This window comes from Ursus maritimus, unplaced genomic scaffold (genome assembly GCF_017311325.1).
Source record: "Ursus maritimus isolate PB19 unplaced genomic scaffold, ASM1731132v1 scaffold_8, whole genome shotgun sequence".
Classification (NCBI taxonomy): domain Eukaryota; kingdom Metazoa; phylum Chordata; class Mammalia; order Carnivora; family Ursidae; genus Ursus; species Ursus maritimus.
In genome coordinates this window covers 13,274,655-13,297,536 of record NW_024426996.1, presented here as the reverse complement: position 1 = coordinate 13,297,536, position 22,882 = coordinate 13,274,655, and the positions used below count along the sequence as shown (strand labels likewise).

The 22,882-nt window shown below is 37.8% G+C and overlaps 1 protein-coding gene across 2 annotated transcripts; it reads left to right on the top strand.

The window, feature by feature from the left end:
• The first annotated feature begins 1,848 nt into the window (after positions 1-1,848).
• DMP1 (dentin matrix acidic phosphoprotein 1) lies at positions 1,849-8,805 on the top strand. 2 transcript variants are annotated; one of them, XM_008706189.2, is made up of 5 exons: positions 1,849-1,906; positions 2,376-2,419; positions 4,755-4,787; positions 4,979-5,026; positions 6,584-8,805. In XM_008706189.2, exons 1-5 carry the CDS (start codon positions 1,849-1,851, stop codon positions 7,943-7,945), a joined length of 1,545 nt encoding a protein of 514 aa, XP_008704411.2. In that variant the 3' UTR covers positions 7,946-8,805. The 2 variants fall into 2 exon arrangements, with proteins under 2 accessions (XP_008704411.2, XP_008704412.2); XM_008706190.2 differs by lacking the exon at positions 4,979-5,026.
• The last annotated feature ends 14,077 nt before the right edge of the window (positions 8,806-22,882 follow it).

Below are 22,882 nucleotides of genomic sequence, written 5' to 3'. Positions count from 1 at the left end.
AAAGGAGGATCAGAGCATCTTTCTTGCATCTGCTGTTTCTCAAGGGCCTTCAGCTCAAAATAATTTTTATCAAAGAGGCATATTTTGGGATATAAGATGTTCTGGTTTCTTTCAGAAATAATATCTTTTTTAATTAGGCTTGTTTTAGATGCAGTTGAGCATTTTCATGTTTTCTCTGTTAATATTAGGCAGAAGATTTGAAAAAGAAATAAAAATATCAAAATACAAGGACTAATATGAACCATGCTCAATCAGAATACAGAAAATAATACAAATGAAGAATAACTACATTGAAATGGATAACATTCATGACATAAAATGAGAAAATCTATTGGGCCATTTGAGCTGTATGAAAGCAGAAATGAGGAACATTCTCAGTGTTCTTAGGATGTCTACTGGTTTCTTGAATAAATTAAAAAAAATAAGATTAAATGACTTCTGGAGCCGTGTTACAGGTGCTGTTCAGTATTCAGACATTAGTGAGCAATGTATACTTATTTTCTAGATCAGAGGTTAAAATCATTTGCAGCGCCTTAAAAACAAAAGTGAAGTGTGAAATAAACTTGCAGGATTTCACAAAATGTCTGGAAGTCCATCTGACAAATTGATTAGGGCAGCCACAAGGTTTACAAGTGCAGGGCAAATTATTTTCCTTTTAAATCATTTCAATAACTTTTTATATTAGCATGTAGTGATCTGTTTTTAGATACAGAACAAGTTGTTTTCCAAATCACCAGTTCTTGAAGTGTGAAATGAAGCCACCATCCAGGAAAATACAGTTTGATTTGGTATGTGTCACTCAGCGTGATTCATAAGTATATCCCAAACCTCTAATCTTCCTGAGATCCTTCAGTAACATGAGTGACATTTAAAAGAATTTAGCACAATCTATGTATAATGTATGACCAGTTGTAGCACAGTAGATATTAAGAGCTTTCCGGAGTTGTAATATGAAGCCTGCCACAGTACACTTCTTCAGATCATGAAAAAAAGTGCAAATTAATCTATTTTGTCTAAATATTATTATGAAGTTATAAATGTGACTGAGAAGCAGTTTGTGTGTGTGTGTGTGTGTGTAGACAAATGTAGATGACCTATCAATGGTATCACTAAATTTTGTGTTATGTGTATATTTCCCAGGTTGCTGGGCCACACTAAGGTGCTTAATTATCATAAAAGTGATTGGTCAGAAATTTCTCTATTCCTCTTTCTTTACTTGTTACTCCATTTATCATATTTTATGTGTTAGGGAAGAAGTGTTTATAGACATCCTCACTGAAATGTTTCCAATTTGTCTCTTAGAAGTAAGGTTTCTTTTTAACCTGTTTATTGAGATAGAATTTGATATATACTTTACACACTTGGAAGTGTACAGTTCAATAATTTTTAGCCATTGCAGAGTTGTGTAACTTTCACCAAAATCAATTTTAGAACACTTTCATCACCTCCAAAATTTGTCCCTTAACTGTCACTCCCAAACTTTCATCTCTTCCAGCCCTGGACAAACACCTACTTTCTGTCTCTATAGATTTGCCTATTTTGGACAATTTATATAAGTGGAATCATACAATATGCGGTCTTTGTGCCTGGCTTCTTTCACTCAGTATAATGTTTTCAAGGTTCCTCTACTTTGTAGCATGTATCAGTACTCCATTCGTTTTTATGGCTGAATAATATTCCATTGCATGAATACAGTACCTTTTATTTATTTATCAGTTGATAGACATTTGGACAAGTTGTGTTTTTTAATATGAAGAAACTGTTAAAAAGTAAAAAATTCTGTGTTTCTTTAGCATAGAGGAAAACATCTTCTGTCCTTCATCAGAGGGAGAGGTGACACACCCAGCCATGAAGACCAGTATCCTGCTTATGTTCCTTTGGGGGTTGTCCTGTGCTCTCCCAGTAAGTATTAGGGTAGGGATATAGGAAATAAACCTTTTATACCTAAAATTCCACAGTTTTCATTGGCTATAAGCCAAGGTGGCTGTATATGTTCTAGTCAGATGAAAATAGTAGTTTCTTAGGAACCTGTTATCTTTAAAATATTATCTGAGTTATTCCTTATTCTGTTTAGTCATATAGCTAGGATTCTCATTTTTCTTCATCATCAGCAGTTCTCAAAGTAACATCCGCCAACCAGCAGCCTCAGCATCAACTAGAATTTTGTTAGAAATGTAAATTCTTGGGTCCTACTTCAGAACTACTGAGCTAGACTCTCTAGAGATGGGGCACTTCTGTGATTTAAAAGGACTCCAGCTGACTCTGATTCATGCTAAAATTTGGCTATCACTGCTCCTACGTATGTAAAGTGTTAAGAGCTACTGCCTTGGAAATTTCCCTGTGGGTTAACCAAGTGTACTAATTTTTCTAGGTAGCCAGGTATCAAAATACTGAATCTGAGAGCTCTGAAGAATGGAAGGTGAGTAGAAATAAGGTTTTTAAAAAATAGTTTTTAATTTAAAATATTATTAAATATATTGGCTCCACCACAAATATTGAAACTGCTAATGATTTAAGGAACACCTTAATAACCTAAGATATAGGTAGTAAGGGCTATAATTTCTAGTTCATGTGAAAAAAATTGGTTCATATAATGCTTCAACTTCAACTTAATAGTATAATTGAGTGAGGAGGCATTTTTTTTCCTTTAGCTTTATTTTCATAATGGATATCCGCAGTAGTGGAAGGGAATGGATGAAGTGAACCAAGACTGCTCTTAAAGGATTAGGACTACAAATCTGTTTAACCAGGAGATGCCTGGCAGGCAGGAGGTCAAGACCTGGAAGGTGAGAAAGGCAGACCGAGAGGATACTAGAGTCTCTGGAATAATAGCTAATGTTGATTGAGTGTTAACTCTGAATAACCCAACAGTTACTAATTCTCAAGAACTTAAGAACCATTGCTAGGCTGTTTTATGTGCTTACAAGAGAACACTGAGACACAGAGAGGAACTTAGTCTGTCTCGGTTACATGGTTTATAAGTGTTAGAGCCAGACTTAAACCTAGGTCACTCTGGCTCCAGAATCCACATTCTCTACCAGAGTATTATATTCATCTCAGGAAGGGGCCAAGTCTAGGAGGGCAACAGGTTCTCAAGATTGAAACTACAAGTAAGGCTTAAAATCTTACGCTAAGTCAGACTGTTTTTTCATGACCTCATTATCTGCAGGCTTTTGCATACAATGCAGCTCGGGCACAATAGTATTATTGGTTGCCGGATAATGTCAGAGGCTTGAGATGGGGTTCTGCCCCTGCCTGAGACTGGAATCGGCACTGCAGGATTTCTTATATGAATTTTTTTCTAAAGATTTTATTTATTTATGTGACAGAGAGACAGCCAGCGAGAGAAGGAACACAGCAGGGGAGTGGGAGAGGAAGAAGCAGGCTCCCAGCGGAGGAGCCTGATGTGGGGCTTGATCCCAGAATGCCGGGATCACGCCCTGAGCCGAAGGCAGACGCTTAATGACTGCGCTACCCAGGCGCCCCCTTATATGAACTTTTATCAGAGATGTCTGGTTAACTGAAAAGCAGCCTCTATAGATCCTCTCTCTCATTCAACCAAAGACTCTAAGAGTAACACAGACGTGTTAGGTTCTCAAGTGTAGCTTGGGCATGAGAAAAATACCAATGTCTTGCTCTCTTCCATCCCTTAATTCCAAATGGTAACTGACAGATTTGTCTCTGAGAGTCTGCCACTGTGCCTGCCTGCAGTGTCACAGGGTAAAGACTTTAAGTGATTACAGATCCTTCCTCTGGGGAGATAACCTGCCTAGCATGCTGAGAGGCTTGCTGAAGACATGTTGACATCCCAGCTTTTCTCTGTACCTCAGGTCTTCACATCCATGGCTCAGGAGCTTTGAACACCAAAGGATTTTGGGATCCTGCTGTGCTTAAGGGGAAGGGGGAGTGTAGATCCAGAGAAGGCACCAGAGGTGGCTCAGGCAATCTTTGAGTTCTTATAAGATAAAAAAAACCTGAAATATATCAGAACTATGCCTAATTAAGTTTCAGACTTAGTTCTTTTGTGTATGTGATCCTATGTGATTCAAGAAAGGTTTAATGGCTTTCTCAATTCAGTTTTATCTATTGTTGAATTTTATAAAGTGATATTCTCAAAATGGATTATTTCTTTAGTTTATATCATATTGAATAGTTCTCAAGATGTTTCCATTTTCATCCTCACAGCAACTCTGGGGAGTAGGCACAGTGGTTGCTAATATTCTTAATTTATGAATTAAAAAAATTGACATTGGAAAAGTGAAGTGAGTTGCCCAGAGTCACAAAGAGTGACCAAACATTACAGTTTATCCAAGACTTAGGGGTTTCCTGGAACATGTGAATTTCAGCACTAAAACCAAGACAGTTAGTTTTCAGGGATAAAACCAAAACCAAGGAGCTAATTGAGACTTAAATCTGGGTTCTAAATTCTAATGCTGTTCTTTTTTCTTCTGTTACATTTTATCTAGGTTGTACAAACAGTCGACTTCAAAAAAAGTATATTTTTCTCAAAGTGAATATCAGAAACACGGGAATCTTCTAGGTCTTTTAGATCATAAGATCTTTCTACGCCATCAGGCCATCTCACATTCTCTTTTAGCCACTTCACCATAAAATGTCATTATTACTCACATAAATGTAAACTAATGTCAAGGAACTAAAAAAAATCAACTAAAATTATTTTAAATATCTGAAAGACATGATCCATCTGTAAAGGAGTAACTTGTTTTCCTTCCTTTTTTTTTTTTTTTTTACAGGGTCATTTGGCTCAGACACCAACACCACCTTTGGTAACTATCTCATTCATTTTTTTGTCATAAACATCTCATACAGTAAATTTACTTTAACATTCTTCTCATCACCTTAAGCCATTTGGACAGCAGTAAACCAAAACCGCAACCAATTTATGTGTATCATATATTTTTCTTTCTTTGGAAATTACTAAAAGGAAAAATAAACAACTTTTTTTTTTTCCTTTTAGGAGAGCAGTGAGTCATCAGAAGAAAGTAAAGTTAGCTCAGAGGAACAGGTAATTAAAGAGACCTTTCTGAACTTTTCAGGCTCTTAGGAATTGAAGGAAATGATGTTAGATTAAATTACCTGCAACCACTCTAAATGTAATATTTTCTAACCATTGGTTATGTTAGCTAAATCATCCCGTGAAGTAAGAAGAGAAAAAAGAGTGGGAGAATTCAGATGTGGACATGTTGTTCATTCCACAGTTATCACTGGGGCGAGATTGTAGACATTGTGACCCCAGATGTCCTCCAGTTAGAAAGCGCACGCGCGCACACACACACACACACACACACACACACACACACACACACACACACAAACGGTCCTAGACTATGTTAGACGGGTAATAGATCATTTATCACTCTAAAATGTTGCTTTTACAGTTGCAGCGGTTCAGATCAGGCAGAGAAAGCTTTCTGGCTACATGAAGTACCTGCTGGGCCTTAGAGACCTCCTCCATGTCAAGAATCTTGTTGGAGGAGAGAATAGGAAAGCCCTGAAGAAACTTGAGTGAATCAGCTTATTAGTCTTTCACCACTATTTACTAAAGGTTTATCTGAGGAACACTCTAGAAATTTATAAGCATAGAATTGGGGATGTTTTCTGGAGATGTTATGACTTATTGCCTCAATATTCTCTGAGCTCTCAAATGAGAATAATAGTATTTGTTTGAGAAGCATGCAATATGTGCCTATTGAGGTATGGGGAGCTAAAAAGATTCTTAGTTCCAGCATACCAGTGTAAGCCCTAGCAATGGGAAGAGTTGTCATCATTCTCTACTCCAAACTGGAAAGTCAGACATTGATCAGTAGGGACAAGTGGAAAAATAAAATCAAAGTTGGTAAGAATGCTCTGCTCTGGGGTATGGTAAAGAGAGCATATTTTTCCAGAGCATAATGCATGAAGACTCACTATCCTTCCTTATCTGTGTAGAGCTTCCAATTATTTGACTTATGGGGATAACCTCTCTGAGCTCACATTTAGAACTAAGCCTCCCCAGTGGTCCCACTAGTCTTCTAGCTAAGCCTTCTACAGGCAACCCTCCGCCTGTGTGAATGAAGTATAAATATGGAATGGGTGAGATGTATATCTTACACAATATTTTACTTTCATTTTAGCTAAAGGTTTCATTCTACTGCCCTAGTACAGTACCCCCCAAAGTTGATTAGAAAAAAATCACTGAACAGTTTAAAAAACTGTTTAAGGCCAAACAATTTGATAAGTATTTCAAACATCTCTTTAACAACAACAACAACAACAACAAAATTTCCCTGAGAGTTTCTTCCAGGAATCAGACTTACAATATGATATGAGTTTCATGAATGTGGTTTCTACAGAGCTTTTTAAGAAAGTTTCTGTGGACTGAGTGAATTGTGCCTATATAAAATGGAATGACTTGAGTTTCAACTCATCTTTCCTCTTTAACCTCTGGTAGAGATGTTATTGAGCAGTAAAACTGACCATGGATTAGAAGGAGGGACATAAGAAGAAAGCAGGAAGAGCCTAGATAACACCCTCTATATCAGCCCCTGGAGTACTGACCATGTTTCTTAACCCCAAACTCCAGGCAAGTGAAGACCCTAGTGACAGTGCTGAATCAGAGGAGGGCCTTAATGATCACAGACCAGCTGATGGCCTCCCTAGGAATGGAGGAAAAGAAGGAGATGATAAAGATGATGATGAAGATGACAGTGGAGATGACACTTTTGGTGATGATGACAATGGCCCAGGTCCTGAAGAGAGACAAGGAGGAAACTCCAGACATAAAAGTAATGAAGACTCAGCTGACACCACACAATCCGGGGAAGATAGTGCCTTGCAAGGGGAAGAGAGTGCCCAAGATACTGCCAGTGAGAGCAGGGACCTTGACCATGAGGATGAGGTGAACAACAGGCCTGAGAGAGGTGACTCTGCTCAAGAGAGTGATAGTGAGGAGCACTGGGTGGGAGGCGGCAGTGAAGGAGATAGTAGCCATGGGGATGGCTCTGAGTTTGGTGATGAAGAAATGCAGAATGATGATCCAGACATTATCAGGAGCGACAGAGGCAACTCCAGAATGAACAGTGCTAGTGTCAAATCAGAAGAATCAAAAGGAAACAGTGACGAACAAGCAAGCACTCAGGATTCAGGTGACAGCCAATCAGTGGAGTATCCCAGGAGGAAAATTTTCAGAAAGTCCCGCATTTCTGAGGAAGATGATATAGGGGAGCTTGATGATAACAACACAATGGAAGAAATCAAGAGTGACTCAACAGAAAACACAAACTCCAAAGAAACTGGCCTCAGCCAATCCAGGGAAAACAGCGAGAGTGAATCTCTAGAAGAGAGTGAGGAGAATCAGTCCCAAGAAGACAGTCAAAATGTACAAGACCCCAGTAGTGAGTCTAGTCAGGAGGTTGATCTGCCATCTCAGGAAAATAGTAGTGAATCTCAGGAAGAGGTAGTGAGTGAGTCCAGGGGTGACAACCCCGATAACACCACCAGTCACTCAGAAGATCAGGAAGATAGTGATTCCAGTGAAGAGAACAGCTTGAATAAAACCTCCAGTTCAGAAAGTGAATCCACAGAGGAGCAAGCTGACAGTGAATCCAATGAAAGCCTCAAAGACTCAGAGGAAAGCCCAGAGTTCACTGAGGAGGAGAACAGTTCTAGCCAGGAGGGCCTCCAGTCTCACAGTGCCTCAGCAGAGATCCAAAGTGAAGAAAGCCAGTCTGAGCAGGACAGCCAGTCTGAGGAAGATGATGCCAGTGATTCTCAGGACAGCAGCAAATCAAAAGAAGACAGCAATTCTACTGAGAGCAAATCAAGCAGTGAGGAAGATGGCCAGTCAAAACACACTGAGATAGAAAGCAGAAAATTAACAGTTGATACTTATCACAACAAACCCATTGGGGATCAAGATGACAATGACTGCCAAGACGGCTATTAGCATCAACTTTTCTAAGAAGTGGCTCTCACAAATAGGGGTCTTGGGAGATGGAGAATAGGGAAATCATTATAACTATAATTTATTGATTTTTTTTAAATCAGAAGGACAACCAGAGGTCATTTCCTTCTGAAAGGAAATGCTGGATATATTTGTTTCTAGAGTGTCACCAATTTATAGGGGTTTAAATACTGTCAGATGACACCAGAACACACTCAATGAAACTGGAAGCAAGGAAAGATGTGCATTATAGCTTCACAACTGAAATAGTTACTAACTCATTAACGTAACAGTTATTGAGGTTCTATTATGTACCAGGCACTGTGCTAGGTGCTGGGATATAAAGAAGCTTAAGGCTTGTTTCTTGCTCCTGAGGAGCTTATAAAGGGACAAATAAACTTAAAAAACTAAACAAGGATACATATGAGGGAAACAAGAATTACTACAATGCAGTGTGGTAAGTGCTGTAAGAGGTATGAAGAAAATATGTGGGAGCACAGAAGATGGGACCAACTTTGCCTTGGAAAATCAGGGAGGGCTTCACAGCAGAAAAGACACTAGAGTTGGAGCACTGCATAAGATTTCTCCATTGAAGACAAGAGAATTCTATTCATTCTTGGGATAAGCAACAGTGAATACTATATGATTAAATATTTAGTTTTTGAAAGCACTTTCAAATTATGGCACAGTGAGGTATTCTGGATAAACAAAACTTTGTTTTCAACTAACTTACCCTTTTTAATGCTTTTTGTGGAACTCCCATGAATACTGCTTTACTCACCACTGGTGATATGATATGGAAGACTGGGTGGGGGAGAGTAGTAGAAAGAAATCCCTCTTTTAATAGATAACTTTTAGCTTTATTTTTTTTCTAAAATCTATGTGCAATGCCAGAAAAATTATTCTCTGAGTCCTTTACATATGTTGTACATAATGAAATTGTGTATATAGAATTCAATTGATTTTTGCCAAATATCCTTTGAAATGTTACCTCAACATAAAATATGTTTTGTAATAAAGATAATATCTAGAAGAAGTATGTGCTAATTTTTATAGTAATATTATTAGGAAATATCTGTATGAAATAACTCTTCCCTTAAAGCATTAAAGAATAGTTTCCTTTCTTCCATTAAAATAAAAGATTTTCTTAAATTATTTCATGAAAATTTTATTTATAATTCAGGTAGCGTTTTGAAAAAATTACTTTGTATGTTGCTTATGATATTTTACCAAATATACCTGTTATAGACAAGGAAAAAAGAAAATGATGCTTAAGACCATCCCAAAACTTCATGGTGATTAGGTTTAACATTAGTTCTTGCCGGTCTCTCAGACTGTCATTTGTGTAAACTCTGGAATCTACAGGGAAACATATTCCTTACGTTTTTAAATTCTTTGTAAGAAAATACTGCACTTCAGCACTTTTACTTTACAGATGTGTTTTTGGCCACAATTCTACTAGAGTACATCAGAATTCCCCTACAAATTTATTAAGAGAATCAGGAAGACTTTCTTTTACTCATTCATTCAATTTTTTTTGAGAGAGTGCGCATGTGTGCGTGCGTGCATGCATGTGCGAGGTTGGGGGGGTAGAGGGAGAGAGAGAATCCCAAGCATGCTCCATGCCCAGTGCAGAGCTCAACATAGGGCTCTATATCATAACCCCGAGATCATGACCTGAACTGAAATCAAGAGTCAGACGCTTAACCGACTGAGCCACCCAGGTGCCCCCAGAAGACTTTCTAACCTTCAGCCTGATCCTTCCCATCCTTCACATAGTTCCATTCCCTCACAATGTCAAAGCTGTGGTCACCTGGAGAATAAATATATATTCTCTAATCCTATCCCTTGAGATTTTTAATTTAGTAGGTCTAAAGTGAAACCTAGAATTCTCTATTTTTAGAAGGATCCCAGGAGATTCTATGTAGCCCATCCACATACTTACATTTGAGTTCTCTGGCTCCATGGATTAATTATCTGGCTTTTTTAACCTATAGGTTCCTGCCAACCCACGGCTTCTTGTAAGGAGAACTGCCCCATGTTTGGATTTACTGAGTGCCTGAGGCATAGGTGCTCAGATTCTAACCATTCACCTGCTCTGCCTCACCACAGGTGATTGTACTGATGAGAACCTGACCCCAGGGGACTTGCCTATAGGCTGGCCAGCAGCCTTAGATGAGACAGGTGGCAAAGGCTCTGCCTCACATAAATGACAGTGGCCTGAGGTGCAATATGAATTTACCTCTGTGGATATTTGAATATTTATGAATACAGATGTCAACAAGTAATCAAAACAAAAACAGAAGGGAATACACAGAGAGCCAGAAATAGCCATTAGAGAGAGTCCATTAATGGTGAAGCACAAAACTGAAAATTATTGAGCTCTCAGTGCTGAGAGGCAAAATCATAATCCTCTTGCTCTCGTGCTTGGATCTTGACTCTCCTATTGCCCTCTAGGCCTTCCTGGATTCGTATGATGTTCCTTCCTTTTAAGTGCAACTTGTATCCTTACAATACACTCACCTTTCTTGAGACAAACGGAGTTAGTCTTTGTGACTTGCAAACAAAATGCCTCAACAGCTCAGACTCATAACCTTAGGTATTAAGTTTAGCAGTATTCCCAGATCATATAATCCCTTTACCAAGTTAACTAACAGGACTTTTAGAAAGAAGAATAATGATAAGAATTTTAGCTACGTTGGTGATAGAAATCATCCTAGGCAGATGGGGGGGGTGGTTTAAGCTCTCATCGACTCATTTTATGCAGTAGGTATAGACACTAGTCAATTTTGCAATCAAAAGTGGTATAAAAATATTATCCAAAGGAAAGCGGACTGGACTGGGGCTTTAGCTTTGAAGGTGTATAAGTTTTCTCATGAGTTCCCCACTGAAGTCTATAATGGATGAGTCCACTTGAGAAGCCAAATCATAATCAGAAATCAAATTTTAATTTATAATGGGAAAAATAAGAATTAAAGGCTATGAGATGAGCATAAATGAGAACGCAAATGAGAGCTATGTGGCATGAATGCTTAATAGCACTGGGCTAAAATAAGATGACGTATCTACTGTGTTCCATGAAAAACCTTACAGTTGGGACCCAAACTCTAGAAAGCTGACTCTTTCTTGAACAGAACTCCAAAGAGCCATTATCAAGTCTTGCCACAGTGACCCTTATTTTCTAAGTTTACTAGGGTTAATCCCTCTTCTTTAAATGGCCCATACTTCCTTTACACAGATTATTAGTACAGTCAAGTTGGCTTCTATGGAGTTCTGCTGGCCTGGAGCCATTCTGTCTTCTCCACATGATTTTGCATATTTATGTAGATCTAAAAATTTAGTTCCTAAACTACAATCTTAATATACTGCTCTTAGTTCCTGACGTGATGTGGGCACTCTCTGTGACTCCAAAATAAATACAAATTGATGGTTTCTAATCTTTCCCATTTACCCACTGACTCATTCAAACATTTATGGAGCACATCTTGTGATCTATAGAAGGATGAATGAGATGTGATTTCTGCCTTTAAGAAGCTCATCATCTATGGCAGAGACAAAAGTGTATGCACTGTGAGAGATGGTTAGAGCAGTTACAGGGCTCTCATTAAATTTCCACAGGTGTACATGGGAGGGAGTGATTAACCTGTTTAGAGAGTTGAAGAGGTATTGGGACAACTGATGTAAACCTTAGGAAGTGAGCAAGAAAACAGGGGAGCAGCACACTCCAAGCATAGGGAACAGAGAAGTAAATGTTTAAAATTGCTTATGGCATATTAATGTATGATAAAAACATCTGGTGTTATCAAAGCATTGGGAAGAGACGAAGAGAAAGGGGAAGTGATATGTGAAGGTCTCTGAATGCCAAATTAAGAAGAACAGCCTTCATCGTTAGTACTTCCTGGAGCTAGGTTTTCATATATGATATATATATCATAAACACCTTTGACATAGATATCATCAATTCTCTAGCCCCTTTAAAATATATAATAAAGAATAGTAAATGAAACACAGGAAAGCTAAGTTAAGCATCCTACTCCATAATCCAAGAAATAGCTAGCACAGTCTTGTCTCCATTTCTGTTCAATGATGAGCCACTGAAAATTTTGACAACTTTCAAATATGCACTACAATACTACTGAACGGAGTCACCATGCTGTTTATTACATCACAAGATTTATTTATTTTAAAACTAAAAGTCTGTACCTCGTGACCCTCTTCCCTATTTTGCCCACCCCACAAACCCATCCCCTTCTGGTAACCACCATTCTATTCTCTGTATCTATGCATTTTGTTTTGTTTTGTTTAGATTCCACATATAAGTAAAATCATATGGTATTTGTCTTTCTCTGTCTGACTTATTTCATTTAACTTAATCCTCTAGGTCCATCTATGTTGTTGCAAATGGCAAGATTTAATTCTTTTATGTCTGAATAGTTTTCCATTGTATATATACACCACTTTTTTTTTTAAGATTTTATTTATTTATTTGACAGAGAGAGAGAGAGAGACAGCCAGTGAGAGAGGGAACACAAGCAGGGGGAGTGGGAGTGGAAGAAGCAGGCTTCCCGCGGAGAAGCCCTATGCGGGGCACGATCCCAGAATTCCGGGATCACGCCCTGAGCCAAAGGCAGACGCTTAACGACTGAACCACCCAGGCGCCCCAATACACCACATCTTCTTAATCCACTCATCCATTGACGGAGACTTGTTTCAATATTTTGGCTAATATAAATAATGCTGTGATAAGCATAGGGATGCATATATCCTTTTGAATTACTGTTTTCATTTTCTTCAGATAAATACCCAGCAGAATTGCTGGATCAAATGGCAGTTATATTTTTAATTTTTTGAGGAACCACTGTACTGGTTGCCATAGTGGCTGTACTAACTTACATTCCCACAAGCAGTGTATGAGGGTTTCCTCTTCCCATATCCTTGTTGACACTTGTAATTTCTTGTCTTATTGATAACAGCCATTCTAACTGATATAAGGGAATATGTCACTGTGATTTTTGCCTTGCATTTCCCTAATGATCAAGAATACTGAGCATCTTTTCATGTGCCTGCTGGCCATATGTATGTCTTCTTCGGCAAGAGTGTCTGTTCAGATCCTCTGCCCACTAATCAAATTATTTGTTTGTTTGCTATTGAGTTGTAAGGGTTCTTTAGGTACTTTGGATATTAACCCCTTACTAAATATATCACTTGCAAATATTTTCTCCCATTCAATTAAGTTGCTTTTTCATTTTCTTGTTGGGCTTCCTTTACTGTGCAGGAAATTTTTTAGTTTGATGTAGTCCTACTTGTTTATTTTTGCTTTTGTTGCCTTTGCTATTAGAGTCAGATTCAAAAACTCACTGTCAAGAACCATATCAAGGAGCTTACTCTTATGTTTTCTTCTAGGAGTTTTATGGTTTTAGGTCCTACCTTCAAGTCTTTAATTCATTTTGAGTTAATTTTGTGTATGGTGTAACACAGTAGTCAAGGTTCATTCTTTTGCATGTGGCTGTCCAGTTTCCCAACACCATTTATTGAATAGACTGTCCTTTCCCCCATTGTATATTCTTGCTTTTCTGTCATAAACTAATTGACCATCTATGCCTGGGCTTATTTCTAGGCTCTCTATTCTGTTTCATTGATCTATGTGTCTGTTTTTTATGCCAATACCATACTGTTTTGATTGCTATAGCTTTGTAATATAGTTTGAAATCAGGATGCATGATACATCAGGATGCATTTCTCAAGATTGCTTTGGTTATTCAGGATCTTTCATGGTTCCTTACAAATCTTAGAATTTTTTGTTCTATTTCTCTGAAAAAGGCCATTGATATTTTAATAGAGATTGTCTGAATCTGTAGATTGCTTTGGATCCTATGGACATTTTAACATTAATTCTTCCAATCCATGAATACAACTATCTTTCCATTTATTTATATCTTTTTCAATTTCTTTCATCAGTGTCTTATAGTTTTCAGTGTCTTACAGTTTTCAGAGTACAGGTCTTTTGCCTCCCTGATTAAATTTATTCCTAGGTATTTTATCCTTTTTGATGCAATTGTAAATGAAATTATTTTCTTAATTTCTCTGATAGTTTACTATTAGTATATAAAAACAGAACAGATTTTTGTATAATGATTTTGTGCCCTGAAATTTTACTGAATTCATTTAGTAGTTCTAACAGTTTTTGGTGGAGTCTTTAGGGTTTTCAATACATAAATCATGTCATTTACAAATAGTAAGGTCCAACTTCTTCCTAATTTGGGTGACTTTTATTTCTTTTTCATGCCAGTTTCTCTGGCTAGGACTTCTAATACTATGTTTAATAAAAGTGGCATGAGTGGACACCCTTGTCTAATTCCCGATCTTAGAGGAAAAGCTTTCAGCTTTTTACCACTGAGTATGATGTTAGCTGTGGGCTTGTCATATATGGCCTTTATTATGTTGCAGTGCATTCCCTTTATACCCACTTTGTTGAGGGTTTTTTTAAAAATCATAAATGGATACTGAATTTTGACAAATGCTTCTTCTGTATCCATTGGAATGACCATATGATTTTTATCTTTCATTTTGTTAATGTGGTGTATCATGTTGATTGATTTGCAGATGTTAAACCATCCTTGCATCCTTGGGATAAATCCCACTTTATTATAGTGCACGATCCTTTTAATGTATTGTTGAATTTGGTTTGCTAATATTTTGTTGAGGAGTTTTGCATCTATGTTCATCAGGGAACCTGATTGACCTGCAATTTTCTTTTTTTGTGGTGTCCTTGTCCAATTTTGGTATTAGGGCAATGTTGGCCTCATGAAATGAGTTTGGAAGTATTCCCTCAATTGTTTAGAAGTTTGAGAAGGACAAGTATTATAGCTTCTTTGAATGTTTGGTAGAACTTACCAGTGAAATCATCTGGTCCTGGACTTTTGTTTGATGGGACGTTTCTAATAACTGATTCAATTTCCTTACTAGTGATCAATCTATTCAGATTTTCTGTTTCTTCATGATTCACTCTTAAAGAATGCATGTTTCTACAGATTTATCCATTTCTTCTAGGTTGTCCAGGCCCTGGGGTATAATTGTTCATAGTAGTCTCTTGTGATCCTCTGTATTTCTGTGGTATCAGTTATAACTTCTCTTTCATTTCTAATTTTGAGTCCTCTTTTTTTTTTTTGATGAGTCTAGCTGAAGGTTTATCAATTTTTCAAAGAACCAGCTCTAGTTTCATCGATCTTTTTTATTGTCTTTTTAGTTCATATTTAACCTATTTCCATTCTGATCTTTATTATTTCTTTCCTTCTACTAACTGGGCAACCAGGGCCAGGTGATTAAAGATTGTCCTCTCTGTGGACTGTGTGTGCCTGCCAGCTTTAGTGGGGAAGTAGAAGAGCAAAGGGCTAGGGTGCTCCCCCTGTACTTTAGCAGAGTAGCAGGAGAATGCAGTGACTGTGCTTGTCCACAAGGTAGAAGAACAGTGCAAAAATGGTGCTCGCCAGTACCTGTGGTCCTGGAGAGAGTCCCAACAGGCTCCTGCCTGTCCATAGACACTTTAAGATTAGCAAATGAATCTCCTTCACATATAGTCTAGGTGCTTTTCAAACAGAACTTCAAAGCTCCCTCGTCTAGGCACTTTTCATATTGCTGCTTTTGCACTGGACCCCAGGGCAAGTGAATCTTCAAAGTAAGCCCTTTAAGAACAGTATCTCAGTGCCCTAGAGCTCTCTGGGTTTCCTGGACATAAGCCTCATTGCTTTTCAAACCCACACGTCTTTCTGGCGCAAGTCCCAAGGATTGGGGTGGCTGATGGGGGGCATGAATCCCACACTCCTCAGCGAGAAGTTCTGGGTTTGTGCGATCCTTCCTAATTGTGATCAGAGTGGATTTTTGGTGAGACTGTATCTTTGCCTTTTCCACCCATCTCAATGTGGAGGAGCTTTCAGCTACTTTTTAGGTCTTTTTCAGAGGGAACTGTTCCGTATGTAGCTGGAAATTTGGTGTGTCTGTGGGAGGAGGTGTTTCAGGATCTTCCTATACCACCATCTTGGACTGTCTTCCCTCAAAAGAACACAAATTTTAAATTTCTCAAATGTTAATAGGATACATAATGAAAATAAATACTCTCAAAATAAAATTTTAAACCATAAGGCTCCTTTGTATTCCAAGTAGATTTAGATTCTGTGTTATATGTAGATATTGTAGAGATTGAGAATCGTCCCAGTTCCCATTCTCCTCTTCTTTGTGTTAGTTACAGAAATCTTTGGTTTTCAGTTGGGTACATAGCTGCTCGGAAGACTCCATTTCCTTCTCAGCCTCCTTGCAGCTAGGCATGCACATATAGCCAATTTCTGGCCAATGGAAAATGAACAGAAGTGGTGCACTCTGCCTCTTTCCTTTCCTTTCTTCCCACTGGCTGGAAACTGGCAACTTGAAATATCCTCCTTGTAACAAAAGGTGCACTCACCTTGGTTTTTCATGAGAAAGAAAGAAAGTTCAGTCTTATTTAATCCACTGTATTTGGGAGTCTCCCTATTACAGCAGCTTAATCCATATTCTCATTAACACATGTATATATGTGTATATTCAGAGACTATGTGAAAATAATTTTAATTGCATAATATTTTAGATTTCTTACCAAAAACATTGGGTAATCTTTCCTTTACTTAATAACTGAAAAAATGTATTCTTCAATTGTGCTCTCATAATATTTTTATGTGTACTCCATAGGCTTTGGTATTATTTAAACAAAATTAATTTTTAGACTATAAATTATTAATGTGGTACAGAAAAAAATACACAATGGAGTCAGTTAAAATAAATATTTAGCCTTTGCCAATATGGGTAATGAAGAAAATGCTCCAGCATAAAAACTATTCCTTGTGAATAAATGGTAGTTATACCAATGTTTCATGAAACTGCTAGATACATTTGGTCTACAACAATGACTAAAACTATTGGCCAAAATTTCATTTTGAGATATTGATTATTCAAGTACAATTTTCAAACCTGGCCATCACGGATGAGTGTAATGAAAATGAGGTAAGGATGTAGACCTGATTCTATTCCGTCGTAAACTGTCTAATAGTATTGGTTCTCAGCCCTGGCTGCATATCACCTGAGGAGTTTAAAAAAAAAAAATTCTTTGCCCAGGCTCTATCCCAGTCTATTCAGTCTATTCTGACTTAATTGGTCTATGTTTGGGCTTTAGGACTGATAGTTTTTTAAAGCCCAAGGTAATTCTAAAGTGTAGCCAACATTGCACTCCTGCAATAATACAAGTTAATTCTGGAAACTTTGGGCCATTCTTGGGTCCCAGTTGTAGGTCTAATTTTGGAAATAAAATACTAAACAAACTTCAATCCCATTTTATATAATGAGTTGAACTCTTACAACAGTTACACAGGCTTCTCTGCTTCCTCTGTCAATACAAATTTAGGCCTAACATCTGAGTAACTGGAGCATATATCATCAACTCCCAGATGGTAACTAGTTAGGACAACCAGTTATCATAAAAATGTAAGGATATTTTTGCTTTTTGGGCAACTGCCCATTCCAAGGTCAGGCAGAATATAACATCTCTTGAGTTTTTCTCTCATTGGCTTTCTATCAGCATGTGTCTTGTCATTAAAATAAATCTTGCTTAAGCTCATGAATGGTTTCTGTCTGTGCTTGCACTGCAATATAACAGATATAACAGATGGAAGAAATTATAGCAGGAGAAATATCTACAGACTGTAGATCCCATGGTGAGCCACACAAAACAGAAAACCTGGCTTTCCCATCTTGGCACAGATTATAACCATTATTTCAAGCAAGTGAATATAAATGTAGTGTTTGGTCGAAGACTTTACTTTGTAACTGATATGAAAGAGATCATTACCCTTCTTTTCTGTAACACAAGCCATCCTTTATAAATTGTTCATGTAGCAGATTGTCTGGAAGCCCCCCATGGGGAAGAAGAGAACTAGCAGAAGGGAGGGTGCATGAAGTCTGACTGGAATATTGCTGGGTCCATATCCATGTCCACCTCAAACAGAACTTCAAAGCTCATCTCCTTCCTGGGGTGGTTGTTTCCCTACCTCATCCTCCCCTCCCCAAGTTGATACCAAGCTAGGGTAATAAATAAGGAGTTCACACAGGTAGATAAAGGATAAACTTTGCTATGCTTTAAAATGGTGACAATACTAGTAAAAGAAAGTTTTGTTTGTCCTTTAGATGTTTCACTCTGAGGATGAACCTCAAAGTATCATTTGTCCCTTATCCTGCCCTACACAAGACTTAAAGAATATGAATTATTTTCTCCACTTATCTCAGCTCTAGCTTTACTAAAGGGAAAGCTTGAAGGAATCAAATGATCCCAAAGGATAAAAAAGGGCTAAAATAATGGGGGGGGGGGATAAAAGGAGAGAAGAGAAGAAAGAAGAGAACAGAGAAGGGAGACCAGAGAGAAAGGACCCCCTTATGTCCATGAGAATTGGACTCCATATGCATTGATAATTGTCCTTAGGGGCAAAGTAAAGAACTGTTTTTACTGTCTCCTAGAAATTGTTTGTGTACTTGAAGGGGCAATGTTAATATTTTCTTTCTGGGAGTAGACTGTACCTTCCTGACTTTTCAAACATTAAGGAGAGGAGTAAGAGGACTGCAGCAATTCTGAGGGATTATGGCAAATTGAAGTCCAATCCATATAAGGTCACAGGCCAAGGAAATGTTGTATTCAAGAAAGTGGGACACAATGCTTCACACCTTGGTGAAAACTACATTCACGTAATTCAGAATCTGATACAGAACAGCAGTGCCACAGAGAAAATGCGAATGTTTACTAGCCCCAGAAAGTCACTCTAACATGACTTGACATGATGAATTCCATCAGTGGGTACACAGCCTGACCTCCTGACCACCATTCTGTAAGCATACATATTTTTCCATAGTTACAATTACAGTGACTTTTAATTTTCTCACTTAACTTACATATTTTTAATGTTTTACAGTTTTCAAGTTATCATAAATTACCTAAGTTACTTATATATCTTCCTTCTTTTTTTGCCTTTTATTAACGGAAATGAAGCACTGGACAAGTTTATGCAAATATCATTTTGCTAACTTAGCAACTTTAGATAAAAGACCAATCCTTACCAAGAGCAGCAGTGAAAAACCTTTCCTTTTGGCTAGATGCCTTTTAATTTAACTACATACATTCTTCCACCCAGTCTGAACGGAGAATCACGTGTGTCTTTTTAACCTTCCTCCACTACAATACACATATAACTAGGCTACAAGTTGCTTGATTTAATGTTTGCAATTTAATAGAACCAACTAGAGTAAAAATGTAAATTACTCAACAAGTACAATTCCTAAATTGCAGCCTTTCCAGAGTTCAGATCTGAGAGTCATAACTGAAAAATAGCATTATGACCTAGAAGATAAGAATTATCATTAAACACAACTGGAATTTATATTTACATTTCTTAAAAACAACAACAACAACAACAACACCCCCCCCCCCCATTCTGTAAGATAGTTTCAAACCCCGGAGTTCAAAAGTATTTGAATAGATAACCCAGCTCTGTAATTTCTCTAACTCCCAGGAGGTGGCAATGTTGCTTGTTGTTGTGGTCCTTGCATAGCTGGAGAGTGGAATTCAGATCATAGGTCAACCTCAGAAAGAAATGTGGGCAGCTTTTGCATTACAGAGATGCACTCCCTTGTTTGCCACTAATAACTTTCCAAACTATTCTTATACTGCAGTTAGCTTTACCTCTGAAAAATGTAATTCCCCCCACCCCCATCACCTCTCCCACGCAACTGCACAATGGTTCCCTTTGTCAGTGGTATGTGGGATGGATAAGAACAGGGAGAGACAGGATGCAGGGAGAATAATTAGGGGACTCCCACAGTTTTAGTTAGGGCTATTTAAATTATTAAAGAAATTTAAAAAGGAATTCCCTATAAGGAAGTCAAGACTAGAATACAGCAGGCCTAAGGAACTATGTAAACCAGGAAGGTGGTCACTACCAGACTTCTGCCTCTGACTTTTGTCTCTCCCCCTGCCAGTGTATTTGATACTATGTCTCCCTCTTAAAAACAGGGGCTCTTTCTTTGGTGTATGTGGGAGAAGCATAGCTTGACCCTATATTTTCTGCCACCACAGAAACGGACTTATTGTCAGCCATAGGGAAAGATTTATTGGCCTAGTCTAGACCAAGTACCTGTGCCCAGTAGAATAGGATCAATTTGCATAAAATGAATATGCCCTAGCCATGCACATAAAAGAAGCAGGTTAGTTTCTGGAAGATGGGGGTTGGGATGCACAGACCTAATAATGCATCTAGTACATAGTGAGGCATAAGGTAATGATAGAATGTAACCATGGTAATGTTGAGGGAATAATGAAAAGGGGCATAGATAAGGAATAATCTGTAGGACATGGAGAATGATTAGATAGAAGGTGAAAGAAAGCATCAAAAAAAAATTCCAAGTCCAATAGTTTCACACAGGTAAAAAGAGAGAAGTGGAAGGTATGGGGGAAGATGGTGATCATGATAGTGACGCAGACCATATGAACTGGCTTAGAAAGTCCACTAGGATTGTTGTGGCAGATTAGAAAAGTGGTCAAGAAGGGATTTAAATTTAGTTTTACTTAGATTAATCACTTGGGAAGTTGCTTTAAATTTTGAAACTTAATTTTCTTAAAGCCAGATATGAACTGGATTCCTTTTTCTGGCAGAAGCACCACAGTGAATGATATAACCTTAAAAAGAACCCAAGAGTGGCAATTTTCTTTCCAGGAGCATTAGTTCTAATAGGCAATTTTTCCCAAAGGGAATGTTACAAACCATAAAATAAATCATAAAGATAATTAACACTCAGAAGGGAGACTAATAGGGTCCTTTTAAATACTGAAAATATAACTAAGTCAGGATTTCAGTCCAAAGTAAGTCCTTTTGCTTGCATAAAGACAGACAGCATGGAGGACTAAATCAAGGAGTTCTTGATTCAAGTCTCATTGGGCTCCATTGAACTCTGAACCTCTGTATTTACTTTAAAAACACTCCCTTGATAGATGAATGGATAAAGAAGTTGTAGGATATATACACGATGGGATATTATTCAGCCATAAAAAACAAGGAAACTCTTCCATCTATAACAATATGGATGGACCTTGAAGAAATTACGTTAAGTGATGTAAGTCAGAAAAGGACAAATGCTGTCTGATGTTGCTTATATGTGGAATGAAAAAATAGAACAAAACACCAAACTCACAGAAAAAGAGATCAGATTAGTGGTTACCAGAAGCAAGAGGCAGGATATGGGAGGAAGAACAATTGGAGGAAGGTGGTCAGAGGCAGAAACTTCCAGTTATAAGATAAATAAGTAGCAGGATGTAATGTACAACATGATGGCTACAGCTAGCACTACTGCATGATACATAGGAAAGCTGTTAAGAGAGTAGATCCTCAGAGTTCTCATCACAAGGAGATTTTTTTTCTTTTTATTGCATCTATGTGATATGATGGATGTTAACTATACCTATTGTGGTAATCATTTTACAATACGTGTAAATCAACTATCATGCTGTACACCTTAAACTTACACAGCAATATACGTAAATTGTTTATCAATAAAACTGAAATAAAAGGGAAAAAAGGAAAAACAAGAAGCATTACCAATATTACTCAGACTAAGCAATAAAAGATAGAAAGGATTCATAACTATATGCAATGTGTAGATATACTAACTGCCCTATATATTCCATTAAAGTTGAAAGGATGATACTGTTCCTGCGGCACTAAAAGATCTTGTGGTTTAGCAGAGCAAAGGCACTACACCTAAAGAACTTAATCCAGTGCTCTATTCCAATAGAAAGGCACTGAGCTATCTTGAGCAACTGACTTGCTTCTACATCACAATTTACTGTTTCACGGTCTGTAAAATCAAATAGTGTGTATGTTGTGGAATCTCACCTGATATATGGCAAGCATTACTCATTCAGCCCTTCTTTCAAAAAACATTGAGTACCTAACAAGTTGGGCAGGCTCTGGTCCATCATGCATCTCTTTTGTTCAAACCCCTCCTACTTTTCTCCTTTACCCTTTTGCTCCTCTGGGTTATTTTATATCCTATATTGGTTCCCATGGAGGTGAGATTATAGATTTATACCACTCACTTTTCCTTTAAACTGCTCTTCCATTTTCCACCCTGTCCTTGACCATCCTAAACAATGTATTTATTTTGTTGTCACCACAGAAAATACTTGGGAACGTGGGATACTTTTTAATTATTTGAAGGAGCCTTTAGACTTTAGAAGCAGAAATTTAAAACCTCTGAGCGTTTTAAACTATTGCTGAGTAACAAATCACCCCAAATGTAGAGGCTTACAACAAAAATAGTTATAATCTCACAGTTTCTGTGGGTCGGGAACCTGGGCTTGGCTTAGCTGAGTCCTCTGCTTCAGGGGCTCTCACAGGCCGTGATAAAGCTATGCTGCAGTCACCTCAAGTCTGAACTGGGGAAGGATCTGCTTCCAAGCTCACTTGTGCTTCTGGGTAGGTTTCAGTCCCTCACAGGTTGTTGCTCTGAAGTTCTTAGTTCCTTGCTGGTTGTCGGCTGGAGGCAACTCTCAGTCCTTATTATTTCCTCCTTGTACATCCTCTTTGCTGAATTAGCTGCTATTGCCCAAATTTACCATGTTTCTCAATTTTGTGCCTTTCCACAGTATGTTCTGTTTGAAGCACTGTATTCTCACTTGTGCTTTTCCACAGGGTATTTTCTACACTCTGTACTCCTTCCTCTTCATTCAGCAAACCCTCAACTATCTTTCAAAATTCATCTTAATCATCTTTTTATGACGTTTTCCCCGAATTTCTTTTGCAAGAAAAGTACTGTTTTTGTTGACTTGTATAGTATCATAGACTATACTGGAAAAACTATATATATATATATATATAT

Bases quoted from the DNA above. Each gene is read 5' to 3' on its own strand.
- DMP1 (XM_008706189.2), top strand. From the start codon at position 1,849: ATGAAGACCAGTATCCTGCTTATGTTCCTTTGGGGGTTGTCCTGTGCT. The intron at 1,907-2,375 runs GTATTAGGGTAG...TTTTCTAGGTAG, and splicing joins GTCCTGTGCTCTCCCAGTAA to CCAGGTATCAAAATACTGAA. The intron at 5,027-6,583 runs GTAATTAAAGAG...CCCAAACTCCAG, and splicing joins AAGTTAGCTCAGAGGAACAG to GCAAGTGAAGACCCTAGTGA.